Raw genomic sequence first — 19,086 nt, 5'->3', positions numbered from 1 at the left:
TCCCCCTGCCCCCCTTCCCCAGCAGACATGCCAACATTAGTGGCTGGTAACACTAATTTTCAACTGTAATTACAGTATCCAACCATGACATATACTTTCTGCATGATATGTCCTTATAATTCAAGGACTTTGCAAACTGAGACAACAGATTGTGGTGCTCCTGCAATATGTGACAGAGGAGATTCTGTCATACTGTGTTACATTTCTGTCGTTGGTATGGTGATTTCTTTCACCTAAACTAAGGTGGAAAATATTACCATTATTCTTATTTAAGAGATTGTCCAATCTGTGTTCTGTAAGTATATATACCTGTTGAATGCATGGGGAGGGGGATCGGGACACAAACCATTAAGTTCAGATAAAGAACAGCAATATTTGTCAGTGGAAACCATAAAAAGAAAAAACATAGCAACAAATTATCTATCTGTATTGCGTGGTTTCAAGGATTCCTTATGTACCCGGAAGTCCTGTTGCTGTTGCTTCTGCTTGCCTTGAGGACCTTCAGCTGCAGAGGCTTTTAAACCAGCCTGTCTTGAGACCAGTGAACACTGAAGCCTATGAAAACAGAAATGAACATCTGTTAGTATGTTAGGACCTCACTAAACGCTGCAACTGGATGCCATGTGGAGGATCCTTGGCTGAATATGGAAACCTTTCAAATACTGAGGAGGAGGTAACTATTCTCTATCACTTTATCCTGAAGGTCTTTTTCCCTTGGTCTGTTAGTATTGTGCATTTTAAACTGTGGGAGTCTGGACAACTAACAAAACAACAAGTCATCTTGACAAGCTCATGAACAATGTTACCTTAACAATTCAGTTTGGAGAACTCTATCCATTAATAATCACAAGAAGTCTGATTTCTATTTTATTTTAATGGTGAGTTTAATAAAGATTATTTAAACATGTTCAACTACATTGCATTATCCTGCGTAAACTTAAATACAACTTCTAGGCATGATTTTTTTTTTTTTTATTTTAATGATTTTCTTCTCCTGAAGTAGCAGACAGTGTAGTAACACTCTGTGACAGCTATCTTACAAAACTGGGTTCCTGGCATTCTCCAATATCCTTCCAGGCAACGATGTCTTGGGTTCCTCTAATGGAATTCTGTTTTATTGGTAAATAATAGTTTCTCTTGATTAACTGTTCCAATGTAATCCCTTCTCCCCTACATGTTATAAAGTAGTTGAATTACTAAGTGGATTATTGAACAACTGCATGAAAATACAAATGGGTATACAACAGGAACATTATTCTTATTTTAGACTTACTGGTGTGTATCCTGCTTATTACACTAGGGCAAACCTAAAGTAATGGACAGCAGAGTCCTGTGAATGGAATGGAAGGCAGAATAGACTTCCAAAGCCTGACTTCTTGTATTACCAGCATTCTTATCTTTGATGTTTTCATTTACTGAAATATATCCATTATTGAGTGTATATATCCAATATATCCATTATTTCACATGATGAAAAATACAGTAATTTGCTGGGGTAAAGCCAGTGTAATGTGGCTTAAAAAAACATACAGAGAAGGAAAAACCCTAAATATATTTATGATAAAAGTGCTAGCAGAGGGAGCCTGTATAGTTCCCTGAATACAGTTGTAAAATTGCCATTGAAAAGAAATACAGAGAAATGGTTCTTTTAATAATTCTTCACCATTTTACTGTTCCTCCTGCTGAGACTGCTACATGCTTTATTGGCCTGAATGGCATTAACATCATCCCCTCCTTGAAATGTGAGAGTGCTATTATTATAACATTCACCCTTATTTCTATGGTTGGGGGAATGAAAAGCTATGCAAGTGCCAAAACCGATGATTATTTGTGCATTGGGAGCTTAGTTCCAAAAGGTATGCAAAAGCATGAAAAATATGAGATAATTGTCATTTATGTGTTGTTTTCATGGGGTTGGATTTCAGCTATTTGTACAAACCCCAAGTATCTCAGTGGGAGAGGACTCACTTGAATATATGGGTTTAGTGTTTCAAATATATATGCATTTACATTTTAATTGAGTAGTCTTTGTTGTAAATATATGATTATAATCGAAAATGTGATTTTACAGAGAAGAAAGCTATTTTTTGCGTTGCCGCCTACTGTACTTTCAGTAGTACAACCAGAAGCAGAACCACCAAAACGTTCAGAGCCAAGAAGGGGGGAAGGCTGCCTTTTGACTGAGATGCAGAAGTAACTTCCCAAGTTTCTCCTTACTGCAGTTTGCAGGGTTCAGTTGCATTCAGAAGAACAAATGTTTTACTCTTTATCTCCAAAGACAACATTTGTTAAACTTTGGGAGTCTTGGTGAAACTGAAGCCAAGGTGTAACAACCATTAAGAACTGGCCTGGATGCAGGGCTGGAAGGCATGGTGTGACAATGCCATAGGGCATCATGGATTTAAATTACAGGCTCGCTCTCAACATTCCTCTTCCTCTATGGGGAAACAGGACTTCGCCCTTCCTCCAGGTTATCTGTCTGTTCCCCCTTCACTTACGCACTGTTTCTATCTTCAGGGTGAGGATCAGACTGGAGAGCAGAGGCAGCTCTGGAGTTCAGTTAATGAAGGAGTTTCCCACTAGGTGGTAGTGAAGAGAATCGTGGCGCCGTACTGGTCAGTGCACATTTTAATTTTATCGAGGGGAACCCCACAAGAATTACAAGCGGAAGAGCCTAGCATAGCTCTGAGCTATACTGTCAAAACTGGATTATTTTTTTTTTTTGCCTTTCCTTTCTGCTCATTTCCATGCTATTTGTTCCTGCCAAAACCAAGCAGCGTTGACAACTATACCTGCTATGTCCTTTCCTGAAAGGTGAAGTGTCAACATGAAGCTCCTCTGGTTCTCTTTCTACCTCCATTATAGCAGAATCAAGACATGGTTAGTTAAATGTCATCTAATGACATTTAAGCAATTTGGAGGTGAGGACTCTTTGTAGCCAGTACTTCAATCTGATTTTTCTCCAGCACACTTGCCTCTGGGAGCTACCCTTCCAAATAGAAAAAGAAAGAAAATGTTTTTGTCTGCTGCTTGTTTTGAAATACCTTGACTGGTTTAAGTAATGCATCAGTCTACATCAAAGGTTCAAGACAGAACTGGTATTTTGGAAGGACTTTGTAATGTCAGAGTAAACTGTTGCTAAAATTCAAAATAAAGCTTTCTTGTAGGTCCAAAGAAAGACTGTACAAACGAGGTGCTGAGAAAATTATCTGAGGAATGCAAGCAGCACTCCAATTTGCAGTAAGAGCAGATGCTGGGTCTGCAAGGAGGAATACATTTCTCCTGTGAATTCATCCCACCGCTATCTTGTAATGATAGAGCGAGCTTGCGAAATCACTTAGTAGTCTAGTCACAAAGCCTGAGAAGCTGAAAAAAATTATACTTTAATTGCTCATCAAGTATAAATCACTTGTGCCAAATTAATGTGCTGGAAATTTTGCAAGGCTGAGAAATTGGAAGCTATTTCAGTAAGGACACAAAGCAGGGATATTGTTTCATAGATACCAATATCAGTTTCACATCCTATTCTCAGTGAAAAAAAATTAGGAAAGGCTCTTTAGTACCAAGACAAGGGTGAAGCACTGATTTATCTCTCCCTGCATGGATTCAAAAGGATGGAGAGGTTCTTTTTTCCTCTTGCATTTACTTTATCGTAATCAGTGAAAAGAGGTGGCATAAACAGGCATCCCAGAGACACTGAGGTTGCACCACAGTGGAGTGAGGATTCAAATTATTTGTCAGTTTTCTGATTGTTCCTGTAGATCTTTCTGTTGTGCTGAGGGAGAATCAAGGCAGGGAACTTCTCCATTGTGCAAGTCCTACCTAGAGCATTTTTTTTAACAGGGGATGTGTGTACCTGGGAACACCAGAATTTCCACTAAAACAGATCGACCAGGCTGTGTACCCCACAGCTCAAGATTCTGAGCGTGACTCACTCCTCTCTCCTTGCATTATATCCGCCAAACTTTTCTGTATCTGCTGAGACGGGCACAAGTGCTGTGTATGTATGGGGTGTAGGGTGAAGGGCAAAGAGGTGTATGGTCAAATAGGAGAGGAAGGTTTTCAAGACAGCCCAGCCTGAGCTGGATGAGAGGACAGGTTAGCATTACTCACCATCTAATCCTTCCAGTACACCTAGCTGCCATGACTGACGCCAGCAGGGATCCCAGTAAGCTAGTCAGTCACAGTACTTTGAGTATTTCCACGTCATAGTTGGTAAATCCAATTCTCGAGCAGATTTTAGTAAGTGGGTAGTGTCAATTATGTCAGGAGCTCTAAGGTCGTTCCTGTCCACAAAGGCCAGAGGGAGGTGAAAATCACAGCAGGTTTGGATGCTGAGGTGACAACCCAAATCACTGGTTTTCAGTGCATAAAGATAGAGGTGTGCAGGGTGGAGAAGCACCATCTTAATAATCACAAGATTCCCAGGCATTCCCTCCACCCAGACCAAGTCAGTCTGCATTGCATATACAGCATCTTCCTTAAGCAGCATCCCAAAAACTTCAGGCAGCTGCAACATGTTGCTGTTTCCCCTTTATTGACGAAGGAGCTGAGCTACCAGAGATGAAGTGAGCTGCCCATAATTACAGGCAATTGGTAAGAGAACCAAGAAGAAATTAGATGTTCCTTACTTTTAGTCCTGTGTCATGCCTACATACCTGCCTATGTTTTTGTCCATTTAAGAATATAAATGAGATGGACAAAATGGAAATAATTTATTAAATTTACTAATAAACTAGAGTGGGCTCCAAATGCCATTTTGGAGGCATCTGGCGTTCTCTGTAGGTGCAGTGAGAATGTCCCATTAATTTTTTGGAGTTTAGCAAAGCTCTTATTAAGGCATAGAATTTCTCCGTGTTGTGTGTGTGTTTTTTTTTTTTTTTTTTTCCTAACCAAACACCTGTTTTCACCAGAGCTGGGCATTGTTCTTCTATTTATATTTAATACAGTTACATCACCTCCAGCTGTAAGTTAAAACTGGCTCTTCTCCCTCCCACGCTAAAAGGGCCAAGGAAGGAGGCTGCACAGCCGGACTGGAACAACTGCCCTGAGCTGTGCAAAGCCCCGTCGGCACAAATTGCTGCCAGTGAAGGAAGAGAGGTGAGGACTACTGGAGGAAACAGAAGATGAGGTGCTGGTTCTGCATTTGGCAGAAACATAACCAAGGACCGAAGGTTTGGTTGCAGCACTGAAGCAAGCGGGGGGAGAAAGGCCAGACCGTTGCTGTCAGCTCCTCTGCCTGGGGCTTGGGCTGCTGGTAACGTGAGGTGTAGGATTTTTATTGGATCAGAGTATCTTGAACGTTATTTTCTTTCCTTAAATATATATATATACACACACATACACACATTGCGCGTTTGCTCCTCTTTATTTTACTTGCTTTGTTTAAAAGGGCACAATGATACCACACTGCGCAGAAGCCCACAGCGGATGTGACTGAAACGCTGGCACTGACGGGGCTCCCTTACCTGAGGCCGGCATCTCCCACCTCACCCCCCCGCTGCAGGAGGCCCCGCCGCAGCGCTTCCAGCTCCTCCTTGGGCGTGCAGAGGTCCCGGGCCCCGCTGCTTCCAAGGGCCGGGCCCGCCCCGGTGCTGCCCCCGCTGCCGGCGGCGGCCCCGCGGAGCCGGGCGGGCAAAGAGACGCCGGCGTGGGAGTCGCGCTTGCCCGCCCGCAGCCCGGGATCGGCTTCTCCGGCGGAGCAGGCTCCGGCTGTCCCTCCCACCCGCTGCCCGCTCCAGCCGCCGGGCACAGGGGGCGGCGGCAGCGAACCCGCCCGCCCGCGGGGCCACGGCGGAGCCCGGGCGAGCGGCGCGGCCGGGCCCGACAACCAGCGCGCCGCCGCCTCCCCTCACCCAGGACGCCTGCGCGCGGCCGGCGGCGGCGGCACGTGAGGCTGTTGTGGGCACGTGATCCCGCGCGCCGCCCGGCCCGGCCCCGCCCCCGGCGTGCGCGAGCGCGGGGACGCGGCGCGGCCTGGCTTGGCCGCCCGGTGCCGCCGCCTCCCCGCTCCCGCCCCGCCCCTCGCCGCCGCCTCGCCGGCCATGAGGCCCAGCCGCCGCCGGCGCCCCAGCGCGGCCCTGCGTCGCGGCTGCTGAGCCTCCGCCCTCCCCGCCACCACCATCGCCCTCTCCGCCATCCCCTCCCCGCCCGGGCGGGGACCCCCCCTTCGCTCCCCTCCCTCCTCACAGCCGCCGCCATGTTGGGCCGGGAGCCGCAGCGGGGCCGCCACTGAGCCCCGGAGCCTGCGAGGCGGAGGAGGAGGCGGAGGAGGAGGCGGAGGAGGAGCCCGGGGCCCGGCCGCCCCACAGAGCCCAGCCGGCTGGCCGCCCAGCCGCAGCCATGGCGGAGCAGACCTACTCCTGGTGAGCCGCGGGGCTGAGGGCCGGGCGCCGGCGCTGCGGGCCGCGGGGGTGGGGGGGGTGGCCCCAGCGAGGGCCGGGCCGGCCGCGGGGGGTGTTCCGAGCCGGCCCCCTGCCCCTCCGGCCGGCCCGGAGCCGGCGGGACCCCGCCGCGGGGCTGGGGGCGCGGGGGCCGGCGCCGCGGGGCTGCCGGTGGCGGGCGGCGGGGGGAGGGCTGGGGCATAAAGGGGGCTGCGGCCTGAGGTGTGAGCGCGGCTGGGTAGGAGGGATCAGGGGAAGGGGGGAGGGACGCCGTGCGAGCGAGGGGCTGGGGTGGCGGCGCTGGGAGCGGCCCCCGCTGCCAGCCGGCGGTGGGAGAGGATCGCTGCGAGCGGTAGCGTGGCTGTCATCCCTCCGTCCGGGCTGTGTCCTGCTGAGCTGGGGCTCTGCGTGGCTGGAGCAGGGACACAGCGATCCTCCGGCCTGGAGCAGGGACAGTGCCTGCGCTGGCGGCTGGGAGGCTGCAGGGCATCCTTCTGCCCCAGGGGAGGTTGCTGTCGGGGTGGGCTGCCGGGTCAGTCGGTGGCGTGTGTCTGTGCTCACCTGGTGACAATGGGCCTGTTCTGTGTACAGGAAATAGAATGAGAAGGAAGAGACCAGTTCCTGTGGGAAGATGTGAAGTATAGCAAATGAGAGGGCATTTTTTTCTGTGTCCTGATGCTGTCTCGGGCCTAGCTGGCACTGGATCAAAGAGACAGGGTTCGGTTTCTTCCTATAATTCCTCATAAGTTTTTGTATTGTCAAGGATCACCACCAAAACAGACAATTCACCTGTGCATCAGCTCTATTGACCTGACCGCTGCAGCAGTTTAATTGTGATACTGCATTTTAAACGCATTCCAGTAATGCTGTCCACAGTTGTTTCTTAGATTTTTTGAAGAGAGTTACGATACCCTTCTTAAAAAGGAGTTGAATCTCGGCTTTTGACCTTGGCATGTGCTGTGAATGCAGAGAAAGGGTTGAATATGCGAGGAATATTCCTATTCTGAATGGTTCTGGAAATCCTTCCCATTACTTTTGCAAAACTTGGGACCCAGGGGGGATTTCTGCCACATGTTGAGACTTTGGCAGACCCTTCTCCCATCTTCTGTCACTTGTCTGTCAAGAACCAATATATGTATTGGTCTTTTGCTTTTTACATGTTCTTATTTTGTTTCAGCAGCTCAATTCAGGCAGTGGTTTAAAGTGCTCTGCTTTCAAACAACAGCAAAAAGACAACTTCTTTGACTTAAAATATTAGCTGCGTATTGTTACAGTAAACGTATGTTTGTACAGATTTAGGCAGTTTAATGTAGTTCAGTTAGATGTGTCTAGTGAACTATTATCTTCGTGTGTTTTAATTGCAGAATGAAATTATAAATTCATAAACTATTCCAGGATTTGTCAGCTTTCTTTTAAAAAACCTAAATGAAGCAAAATGACAATTGTACGTTATTTTGATCTTTAACTCCCTTGCTTTTTTGAACAAGTGTCTTTACCTTAGTAGTATTCTGAAGGGAAGGTTTTCAATAGAGGCTGGGAGGAGGATTAACTCTTCTTTAGGTTGCCTGTTTTAGGGGGTTGAAGTTGGGATTTAAGTTCTTCTTCGTGGCTTGCTGGGTGGATCACAAGAACAGTAGTTAGTTCTTAAAGTTTTGAGGTTGCAACGAAACAAGAATATGAAGCTGATGTCTCAGAACACTGATTTTGTGTCTGTATTCGCTGATGTGTCCTCGTGTTTTTGAGGTTTCTGTCACTTCACATTTTGACCCATTATCAGCATTGTCTGGGAGCTACAGAAAGAGGAAAAATCCAGTTTCACATTAGGGAGTCCTGTTCCGTAACTTGTGCACCCTTCTCTGTGGAGGCATGTTTAATTACTTACACTTCTAGCAACAATCTTGCATTTGTTTAATTATGGTAATGCCACTCAGCGTGAGATTGGCTAGTGCTTTAGTGCTTTTAGGAAAAAAAGTGCGGGTTCTGTCAACTGAGGAAACCGGTACTTCTGTACAGAAGAGTTCTGCAGAATTGTGTCCAGTAATTAGTTGTACAGTTTTGAAGTTGGCAGATTGCATCCTGTGCATTTGTTGGACCTGGGCCTTTTTCTCTGTTGCAAAGGCTGCTTTCTCAGAACGAGTGCTTTCCGTGTTCCTCGGTGTAGCTGCTGTGCAGATACCTTATTTCACATCTGAAAATACATAACTTGACATTAAGTAGAATCCTTTCACGTACCTGTCTTGGTACAGATGTAAACTGGATCCTGGCTGCAGTAGTACTTCCCTTTTGCCTGGGAGTGTACGGCTTGATCACGCCTCTTTTTGTGCGTAACTATCAACATGAGTTGTAGAGTCACTGTAGCTTTATAAAGTAAGATAAAGGTTTATTTTGAGTTTAATTTTTTTTTTAATTGTCAGAGGTTGTTAGAAATTGTCTCAGTGTTAGAAATACCTTGAAAAAATGTACTTGCAAGCTGTGATTGCTGGACATTAGCATTGTCAAACATGCAAAATAGGGCTTTTTTTCAGTGATTGACATCTCTGTTAATGATGTTGTTTTGAAGAGATGAGAACTAGTTCTCATTTTGCTATATTTATTGTTTTGTAAATATAAATCTGAGATTTTAAGGTGGTGTTATAATTTTCACTACCAGATGAAATAGATTACACTTTCTTGTATTAAGATCTAAGAAGGAGGCACTTAGGCTTTTCCCCATCCCTTTCATAATTTTAAATGCATAAGTTGTCTTTTGTCACTATTCTTGTGAGTTCTTTCTTGCAACAACCTCTTTTATTTTTTCTTCAGTAATGCCCACACTTAATACCATCTGTACTTTTATTTAGCACTTTTTAAATGTCTTAAATAGTCTTGCTGACCTAGTATTTCAGGTACAGGTGTGTTATCCTTGAAAGGAGGATCTACTGAGAATTTTGCTGGTGAAACTGAATACTGTCATCCTAGAAAAACTAACTTTAATGTGAAATGTGGGATAGGTGCCAGATGGAAATACTGTCTCAAAGGATAGGCTTTTTTTGTAAAAAGAAAGGTGTTTCAATAAAATCCATGTCAGTAGTGAGTAGAGAAACTTTCTTTGTCCAGTACCTGCAATAACTGAAGAAAATTATGAGAGCTATGTATGATCCTGCTCTTACTCAAAACTGCAAGCCAGAGGAGCGCAACTGCTGCCTCGCAAGGTTGCTTGTGACTTTCTAGATTAAAACAGAGCGGAAGTTAATATCCTGCAAGTGGGATGGATTGGGGGAGGAAAGAGGTTGTGGAATACCCATTTTCCCTTTGCTTCCTGTCTGTTCCAGCAAGGAAATGGGACTGGGTAGTGGCAGAAGTTTCTGCTACAACAGAAGAGGGAGTAAACACAGGAAGAGCTGTTTGACCATCACCAATGTGTACGTATGTGAGTAAGAGGTTAATAAATGCCAAGGATTTTATCTTCAGACACCAAGCTGTTGGGAGTTTTACAACAGATGAGTATGGAAGCAGTAGGACCTCGGTCATTACTTTGTGAAATACTTGGCCTTTCCTTAACTTCCAGCACCTTGTGGTGAGATTTTTGCGCTGGATCCTATTTGGAGAGCACAGCAGCATGCATATCTTTTTATCTTCAGTTAGTAGGTGTTCAGTGTTTTTCAAGGCCTGATGTAATACCCCCTCCCTTTTTACTGTTGCCCAGTCTGGCAATAGAGATTGCTTTGTTCTTTTCTTGCCCTTTGAATGCACAAAAGATTTTCACAGCTTCCTTCATATGTGAAGAGAGAAGGAGATTTCTACCCAAAACCAAATGTATTTTTAATTTTTTCTTTCCCAGAGGGTTGTATAAGAGTAATACGAATTGCGATGTGTGCGTGTCCTGTCAGGGTGGTGATTAGGAGATATGCTGGGAGGGTAAGCTAAGAACAAAATAGAAGCCACTGTATTGAGTCACTAATCTTACAAACAACTCAACTCCCTCTTAAATGTTTTAATCGGTGGTATTAGCTATCAAATGTTTGATGAGTGAAATGGTGATATATTTAGAAACTTTTCTATGTAATGCAAAGGGCGTGGAAATTAAGTCTAATGATGTGTCAGAATAATCAATAAAGCTACTGGGGTTTGGAATAAGTGTAAATGTACAGTGCCGTCTTTGCGCCTGAGAGAATTCAAATCAGTTCGTGTTAAAAGTCTTTCTAGATTCAGAGGTCTGACAATTTGCTTTCATTGCATTGAAGCATTTAACCTGCTGCTGCCATGAATTAAAATACAATCTCTTCCAGAAGACTGAGGTAGTGCTTTTAAGTCTTATTTGGCTGGATTAGATGTGTATGTGGGAGGGCAGGGAGTAAGGGGAGCTATAGCTCGTTGTCAGAACTTGTCAAGTACTAGTAAAATAATTCTTTGCAGTAAAGATTTTTCACTTGCTTGCTCAGTTCAGGTTGAGGGACCTTAACTGACTAATTAAGGAGTTTTGAGGATGTGAGGCAGTTTGCAACAGAACTAAAACAAATCATTCACCTCAACTTTTAAAGCATTGCACTTTTTGGGTGACATTGCAAAGCATATAGGTAAAATTCTTGTGCGCACTGTCTAAAATCTGTCGTGAAAGCTTGGCATACAAACATGGAGTTCGGCCTTTAATCTTAGATTTTTCAGGAACTGAAATTACCGGCCACATTCCATTTTAACGATTGTTAGAAGCCTCCTGAGGACAGGGATGTCGTTGTATCAATATGCACGAGTATCTGGCATCAGAGAAATTATTTAAATCTCAGCAAATTTGAGAATATCAGGTTTATAGTTAATATGCTTGTCTTTCAGTACCAGTCTCGCTTGACTTATTTGTTATCCTCCCTCTAGCTTTTGCTGTCTCAGACTGTGTGTCATTAGGCAGGGACTCTGTCTACAGCACTGGACTGAAAGACAAATAAGGCAAAGAGCATGGGATTAGTTGAAGTTTACAGTTACTTGAATGTACATATATATAATGACTCTGGCAAAAGGAAAAAATTTTGCGCTTCAATGCAAAAACTGTGTTTACTAATATATTGATAATTCTTTTTAAAAAATTTAAAGTGAAGAATATAAATTGCTGTTTTCTTGGTGCTGGTGTGCTGTACCTCTTCTAATTAAGATTTTTTTCAGTTCTGCCTTTAGCCTTTTCAGGATATTGTGGCAGCAGAAGTTAATGGTTCCTTGCTTTTTACTCAGTGATTAGAGAACTTGGGTAGGATCTAGGAGATCAGTTCCATCCCCCAGGGTTTCTGACCTTGCATCTCTCACCTTCCAGGGGAGTGCTCTCATCACCAAACTATGTGTTACTTGGAGGCCGAGCTTTGTGTGTCTGTTTTAATTGGTTTCACTTCATATAGAATACTGTAAATATTTGCTAGGCCAGGAGGCAGGCATGCCTTTCTGCCTTAATGATCAACATACTAATTTGGGATTAGTGGGGACCTGGAATCTGCTGCCTGCCTTGTTGAAAAAGTAGTTTGGAAGACTGAAGGGGCTGTGGTCTGTGGGGTACTTTAGGCTGCTTTTCTAGAGATGAAAGGTTGAATTCGCACAAACGGAAGACAACCTGAATGTGATTTCCCATGTCCTAAGTAAGTGAGCTGTTAGGGGTGTGTGTCTATGATTATCGCTGCCTTTCCTTGTGGTTTGTATCGGGTTTGATCAACCTGAGAGCATCTCTTTCTTCTGTGGAAGGGTGTGATCCAATGAAGTAATTGCTTGTTTTGGGCACTTTGGGATTATGGCATGATTTAAGCAATCTGATGCTGTTGGAATTTGAGGAATTGTGTAGGGACCACTGGACAGGCCAAATTAAATGAGCATATTAAGTTCTTCTGAGGTTGGTTGTGTTTTGAGGAGTACTACAGTTTTAAATACGCAATACAGTTGCTGAAATTTCTGTCAATAATCACTTGTCACTGAAATAGAAGGCCAAACCCATTATACTTATGAAACCTTCCTACAAGAAGTACTTTGGGATACATGTCGTGATTTTTAAAATGCAGTGATTTTGATTTCCTAGAATTTGGAAGAGCAGAATGGAATCTGTTCTTTTTTAGTATCTCAGCTATTTTAATTTGTTATTTTGGTGATGTGATGTATCAACATCTCTGGCATTGTGCCACCATCTTTATTGCCCTTTGACATTTTGATGGTGACTCTAAGCATGATAATATACCCTAAAAGCAAATAATTGACACATGCCATTTGGTCAAACAGTCTAATTTAATTTTTGTGATGTCTGGTTAAAGGTTCCAGGAAGAACCAAGGCTGAAATTGGTAGAAAAAGATCTTTGTGGACATTTTCGGTGCTACATTGCTTTAGTGTAACTGACTAAGATTAAAATTTGAAATGATTCAGCCAGTTATGTGGGTTGAGAGAAGTGGAGTGAAACACAAGCTAGTGTGCTAGCTGAACTGGATCCAGGCAATCAAACTGACTTTGAAAGGTGATGATTTAATAAGATTAATGGGGCATATGTGTCATTGCAACACTTGCTGATCCCCTTTCTCTGTCTCTTAATTCTTTCAAGGATGCTGATGTTGATCTTTTCTCCTACATCTTTTACAAGTGGTGTCTGTGCTTGAAATACTCTGATCTGCCAGACCAGGGTTCTCCTCTTAAGTGCCATCCTTACAGAAACTCTGCTCTCATGATAATACATTAAGTGTCTCTTTGTTCACCAGAACCACCATGATGACATTATCCTGGAACTGATTAATTGTGTAACTGTTGTGCTGTCATCTTCATTATTAGATTCTGTTGAATATTTCTTTTTAGGGCCTGGTCTAAGCTTGAGGTCCCAAATTCCCTTGGATAGCCTCCATATTTGTATGCCACACCAAGTGGCATGGTATAGACAGGGCTGTCAGAAAGTCAGCATGTTCTGCTGGCTTTTTGGAAAGATACTTTCTAACCGATAACTAATCAATTAAACGAGAACATTTTTAATATCCTGTGACAACAAGGATTCAAAATAATAAATGTATTAAATGAGACTATACTTATACTTTGCTTTTGTGGGGACAGGGTTTAAGGATGGAGTGGCTCTTTTTTTCAGGATGTCAGAACAGAGGTTCTTCAAAATTATCACAGCCGTTATCCTGAAGTAGAGGAGACCACGCTAAAGAAATTATTCTCTATTGCTTAATTTTGTGCTTAAGATGCCCCCCTTATAACTGAAGTTGCCCACATAGAAGTTGGAGAGATATACTCATATCTGACAGTTTATATATCGTAGCATTTTCCCTCACCAGTGGTATCTGAACGGAAAATGATAGTGTTTGACTCTCATTTCTTCTCTCCTTCCTTTTGAAAACAATGTTTTCTTCTGTGTCTGTCAGGTTTGGATGTTCCTGTAGCTCGTTCATAGGCTTTTGACCCAAGAAAGTATTTTCCCGTGCAGCATGGGTATGTAGCTGAAGGCTGTGAAATGTTTCTTTTCCATTTTTACGCCTTAGTTGCATTTGTGCAGGCGTCTCCAGCAAGGGGTGGTGTGAGGGAAGCAGGAGGAGACCCAGGGGGTTCCACCCTCTGTTCACACACACAATCTTTAACTTCGGGCATGAGTTGGCAAGCTTACCTGCAGGGATAGGCTTGAATGTAGATTATTCTTCAGTCTAGCTGCTAAAGGGAAAAAATGTGCTGTGCAGCCTGAAGTGGCTTTTAAAGCTGGGCACCCCCCAGTCCTCTGGTATTACTGATTAGTTCTACCTGGCCAGTGCTTTTCTGCTTGCTGCTTTCTGTCTCAAAAGCCCAAATTTACTTCTTCATTCCCATAGACTCTGCTGTTTTTGAACAGAGGTATCTTTTAAAAATTCCTTTTGTTCATCTGATAAATGGCCAGAAGATAATTTCTAGTAAATTTCCAATGATAAATAATTTTAAATAACTTTATAATTTTGTCAGAAGTTTACAGAGATCAGTAGAAATGTTAAAAATTTATAATGTTCCACTGAATCACAGAAGTTTGGGAACTCGTTGCTTACACCATTTTCTCCTGTCGGTAATACTGCAAATAGCAACTTCACACTAGAACAGCAAAAGCACTGTACAGATGGATTCATGGTGCAGCCTAGTTTCAGGTGGTACAAAAAGACCAAGTGATCTCTGCATGTAAATTTGATGCACCTGTCTCTACAGCAGTGGTGCACAGATAATTTTGTGGGGGGTTTCTCCACGCAGTTTAAGCTAGTGGCGAGTGTATATCCTCGGGATTTATTTTAATTTCCGTGGATGCTTGGATTAATAAGTTCAGTTTACTCCCCTTGAGATAGCGTAGCGTGGGCAAGAACTAGCATTGCAAAATGTTTGAGCTCTGCGGTAGTGCAATTAGCTGGACAGAGGTGAACGCAGCCGCTGAGTTACGGCGCTCTGCTGCAGTGTTAGTTCTGGTGTCTGTGGCACTTAGCAGTCTGCCATCCCTTCTTCTGTTGGATAGCTAGCTCCGATTTCAGTTTATTTGGAGCCTTTTGTAGCGGGTAGGAATTGAACAATGAATTCTGAATAATTATTGCAGTTAGGATCAACCAGCTGTTGGTACAGATATGTTGGATGTATGAGACCAAAGCTCAATGGTACGTTGTTATACAAAGGACTTTTTACTGGGATAGTTTTACCCCTTTCAAGGCTACAGTTGTGAATTATCTCACTATCATCTGTGGTAGACCCATTTGGCAAGATAAAATAGTTGTAGCATGACTTTGACTTATTTAGTCAGTGGGAAGTCCATTTTCCAGGTGACTGTTAGCTAAAGGTGAGGTTGGTGAAATAGCAGGAGGCAAACAGACCTGGATTGTATGGATTTCTGTAGCCTGTATTGCAGGCTGGTGTGATTAGGTACGTCTGTGTCTTGCTTTCTAGGTTTGATGGTGCAAGGTCATTCTGGTCCTTCTTAGAAGTTCAGATTGATGGTCTGTTTTGCTGGAGGAAAGATTATCTGCTCTGTGAACTCTTTTCTTGAGGTGGCTGATCCTATACCTTCCCTTGAATAGCTCTCTGAGAAGTTACCATGAAGGGCTGAAAGCTCTCATGGGGAATATTATGATCTCTGCAGGGTTTTGAAGATGAAGAGTAGAATCTAATTAAGCTTTATGTTGAAAATAGTTTAAAGAGCTTTCTTTTTTCCCTCTCAAAAAGGGAAACTTTAAAGCTAAATAGTGAAGAGCTGGATTTTTTTTTTTTTACTGTTATTTTCTGCTAACTTGACTACTTCTAAAGCAGATGCAACTGTAAGCAGTTACAGATGGTACAGAACAGAAAGAACCTCTTTATCATACTTAAATGCCTTACAAGAACCCCAGTGTTAGTTTTCTAGCTAGTTATCTTTCTCTGTATTTTTTTGTGTTTTTGCAGATGGAACATAAGAAAGAGCTACAAATCAAAAGGTGAAAAAAGTCTGCCATGAAACACAAATACTTCTCTGCAGGGTGCTTTGCTGGAAGAAGTTTTATAAGATTCCCAAAGCACCCTGTCTAAAGAACGTTCCTACTTTTTGTTGTCACAAGCAAAGATTTTGGATGTTTGGGCTAGAATTTGTTGAAAACAGCCTTTGTCTGTTCTTCTGTTGCCTGTTTTTTGCACCTCTAACTGAAACTGCTACCTTAAGCCTGACACTCAAGGGTATTAATGCACCCTGCTTCTCTTGCATGCAGGTGGTTAAGGCAGGGATCAGGCCCTGTCCAGTCTGTCACAAGACAACTTGTTTTGTGTATGTGGGTGTGTTTATTTGTGAAGTGGTCGCATTCGTTACTGTCCAGACCTTTTCCTGAGCATGCCTTTCTCTTAATTGGAGGTAGCAAAACCAGGGTGCCTGTTTTGCTAGGCTGTATTTTGTATTTTCATGCCCGCTGAATCCCCTCTCTTCACTTTGTGCAGCTCTGAATACTCACATTTGCTTCAGGATCTCATCAGCCATCACCTGACAACATTAATTTGTCTTGATACAGACCCAGCAGGATGAAAGCTGGTTCAATCTGGCTAGACAGACTGGCTACTCTGTAGCTTTGACTCATACAGGAATTTCAACATTGTCACTGAAGAGTCATAGTTTGGTGCTGTCACTGAAGAGTCATAATTTGGTGCTGATGGCGTTAACTTACTCTTTTATGGAATTTTTATGAAAATAGTGTTTGATTCTACTCAGGCATGCCATGAAAAAGTATGTATCATAGTCCTGTACTGCATGGGTAAGGGAACTCATCAATAGCACTCAGAGTTGCTCTTTGTGTATGACAAGGTCATATTGATCAACTTCACGTTGGTTTAGGCTTGTTGATTATAAGGCCTGATTGTTAAACACTTTTCATTAAACTGTTAATCGTTAGTTTTATTTTTTGATCTGACTTCTGAATACATTGCTAAAAAGAATTTGGATTTCAAAGCACATAATCAATAAAATATTGGCCTAAGTGTCAGAGGTATGAGGTGTGGTTTTGTTTTGGCTTTTTAAGTCAGCAGTAGAGTCAATACAGATGAGATAACATCCTCTTTTCTGACTTCAGGGATAAAACACAAGCAGCCTTTTTAATGATTAGAGCGCTTTCTATATTTTTATGTCTTTCAAAAAATATTAGAGAATCAAGGTATTCTGCATATTTGTAACTGAAGTACAGGAATTTCTATAGAAGTTAAACCTCAAAATAAAAAAACCCAACATTTTTTTATACTGGTATTCATTTTGTTTAGGAAGCAGTGCAGCATTCAGATCAATATCCTCCCTACTTGAGAGGACTTCATAGTGTTTTTGTACATTAAGTCTTAAGTGAGTGTTCCTTCATCGGTTTGACCAGCTGTGTTTTTGAATATGTAAACTACAAAGTGATGATACCTAGTTGTTGGAAAAGACAGAGACTATTGGGGGCTCTGCTAGGGTATCTTCCTGGGACCTGTTCTAGGATTTAATTTAATTAATTCTTCCCGGTAGAGCCTGCATATGTACATGTTAAGCTTTTCTGTAACAGGTATTGCCAAAATGCCAGTATCTCACAGGTAAACTGGTTGTATGGTTCTAGCACAAATATTCTTGCACTTTCTTGGTCTCTGAACCACCGTGGAGCTTCACCGTATTTCCTTCCATGAGGAGGCAGTGACTTACCAAAGAGGTGCAATTTTCAGCATGTTCTGTTATCGGAGTTCTGCTCTGCATGATCAGCTCTATCACTTACAGCAAGAAACGTTAGGAATGTGAGGGATAAACCGCTCTTTTATTAGGCCTTGACTCCCGTGAGTATTATACTCCAGACAGTTAGAACAAGGTTAGTGGAAGAGTATCTGTGGTGTTGGATCTAGATGCGTTGACAGTTACAAGGTCCAGAACTGGGCAGACTTTATAGTGGTCTGGGGCAGTTTGCTCTCCTGGAGGGAAGCTTTGGTTAGGACCTCAGGATGCCCATGCAAGATGAGGAGCAGGGCCAGAGTGAGAGCCTGGTGATAAGAGGATGGAGCTGGCCACAAGGCAAAGTAGTTAGGCAGAAATATGCACAGTGCGTTTTTAGGTCATACTTTGAGAGTGAGTTAGGCCACTCAGGATGGACTCTCCAGTATAATGTATGCGTCTTGAGTGAAACTGTATACATAGGAGAGGATCAACTTTATTTTCTGGTTTTTGCTCCTGGATGAGATGAGATATAGCGTTGACCAGTAGGGTTCCTTTGTGTGCTTGTTAGGAAACCTGCTGTACTTTTTGTGTGTGTTCTTTGTGTTGCTTCAGATGGAGACACTTACTTTGAGCTGAACTTTTCTACTTTAGTCTGTTACCTGCCTCTTTGCATCCCATAAGAAGTCAGATTACAGATTTGTTAAGATTTATTGTTTTAAGTATTTAAGTATAGTTTTTGCTCAGTGTGTTGTTTCCTTTCCAAGCAAAGCTGCAGAATGATAACATATTTGTCTTACGGTGCTTTACAACAAGGTTTTCAAAGTGAAGTCGTTTATTAGGTCCTTAGAGGCAATACAGCTTGTCCTGTCTCTATTACTGGATTATTTGTGCTTTCCATCTGAAGGCTGCCTGGTCAGCTCTTGGTGTAATAAACTGAGTAGTCGCTTTGGTTCACACAATTAAGGCACCTTGGCAGGCATCTGACCACTATGGCCATGCAAAGTCTGTGCTTGCCTCAGTGGGCTGAAGGACAATCTCAGCACAGCAGCGTTGCTGTGGGGCTCTGCTCTTCATGCTGGGGTTTCTTTTGCAGAAATCCTTATTGCAGGCTAACAGGTATCAGGAATTTCCCTGCATATCCTAAGAGTCCTCTCTGCCACATAATGAATCTGTTTTCTTTTGTCATTGCCCTTTTTTAACTACTTGCTGGCACCATGACAACCATAATATTCTGCATATGATTAATGTTGATGAAGATGGCTGGGATGATGCGCCTTGGCTCGGTTGCACATCAGATGAACTTAGTCCTGGATCTCCAGCACATACTTGATACTCGGGTAATATTGCTTTAAGAGGAACCAGAGGAGGAAGGTGAAGTTGAGCTATTAGTCATATAGAGTATTTATCATGAACAACGTTATTCAGAAAAATGCCATTTCTGGACTTGGATCACTGACGATATCTGGGACGAGGCTGAATTGTGTTACTAACAGGCTGTGTTTTCTTATGTTAAAGACTCAGTTGTCTGGAACCTTGTTCAAGTAACTTACTGCTTCAGTTCTGGAAGACACTAATATAGCTTCCTTCAGTTATGGTAGTGT

The 19,086-nt window shown here is 43.1% G+C and overlaps 2 protein-coding genes across 15 annotated transcripts in view; one reads left to right on the top strand and one right to left on the bottom strand.

Moving 5' to 3' along the window:
- RNF10 (ring finger protein 10) overlaps positions 1-19,086 on the bottom strand; it is a 202,002-nt gene that overhangs the window by 13,482 nt on the left and 169,434 nt on the right. The gene's annotated exons all lie outside the window — the stretch shown is intronic.
- Positions 1-19,086, top strand: part of SPPL3 (signal peptide peptidase like 3) — an 86,801-nt gene that overhangs the window by 20,055 nt on the left and 47,660 nt on the right. For 5 of the 14 annotated variants that reach the window (XM_056348135.1, XM_056348126.1, XM_056348145.1 and 2 more), the window contains exon 3: positions 445-6,365. In XM_056348135.1, coding sequence (XP_056204110.1) covers positions 6,343-6,365 — 23 coding nt within the window. In that variant the 5' untranslated portion in view covers positions 445-6,342. The remainder of the gene's footprint in view (positions 1-444; positions 6,366-19,086) is intronic. The other 9 variants (XM_056348223.1, XM_056348205.1, XM_056348214.1 and 6 more) reach the window with 9 other exon arrangements.

Source organism: Falco biarmicus, chromosome 1 (genome assembly GCF_023638135.1).
Source record: "Falco biarmicus isolate bFalBia1 chromosome 1, bFalBia1.pri, whole genome shotgun sequence".
NCBI classification, from domain to species: Eukaryota; Metazoa; Chordata; class Aves; order Falconiformes; family Falconidae; genus Falco; species Falco biarmicus.
The sequence above is the reverse complement of the archived record's forward strand: the minus strand, read 5'-3'. Positions and strand labels throughout refer to the sequence as shown.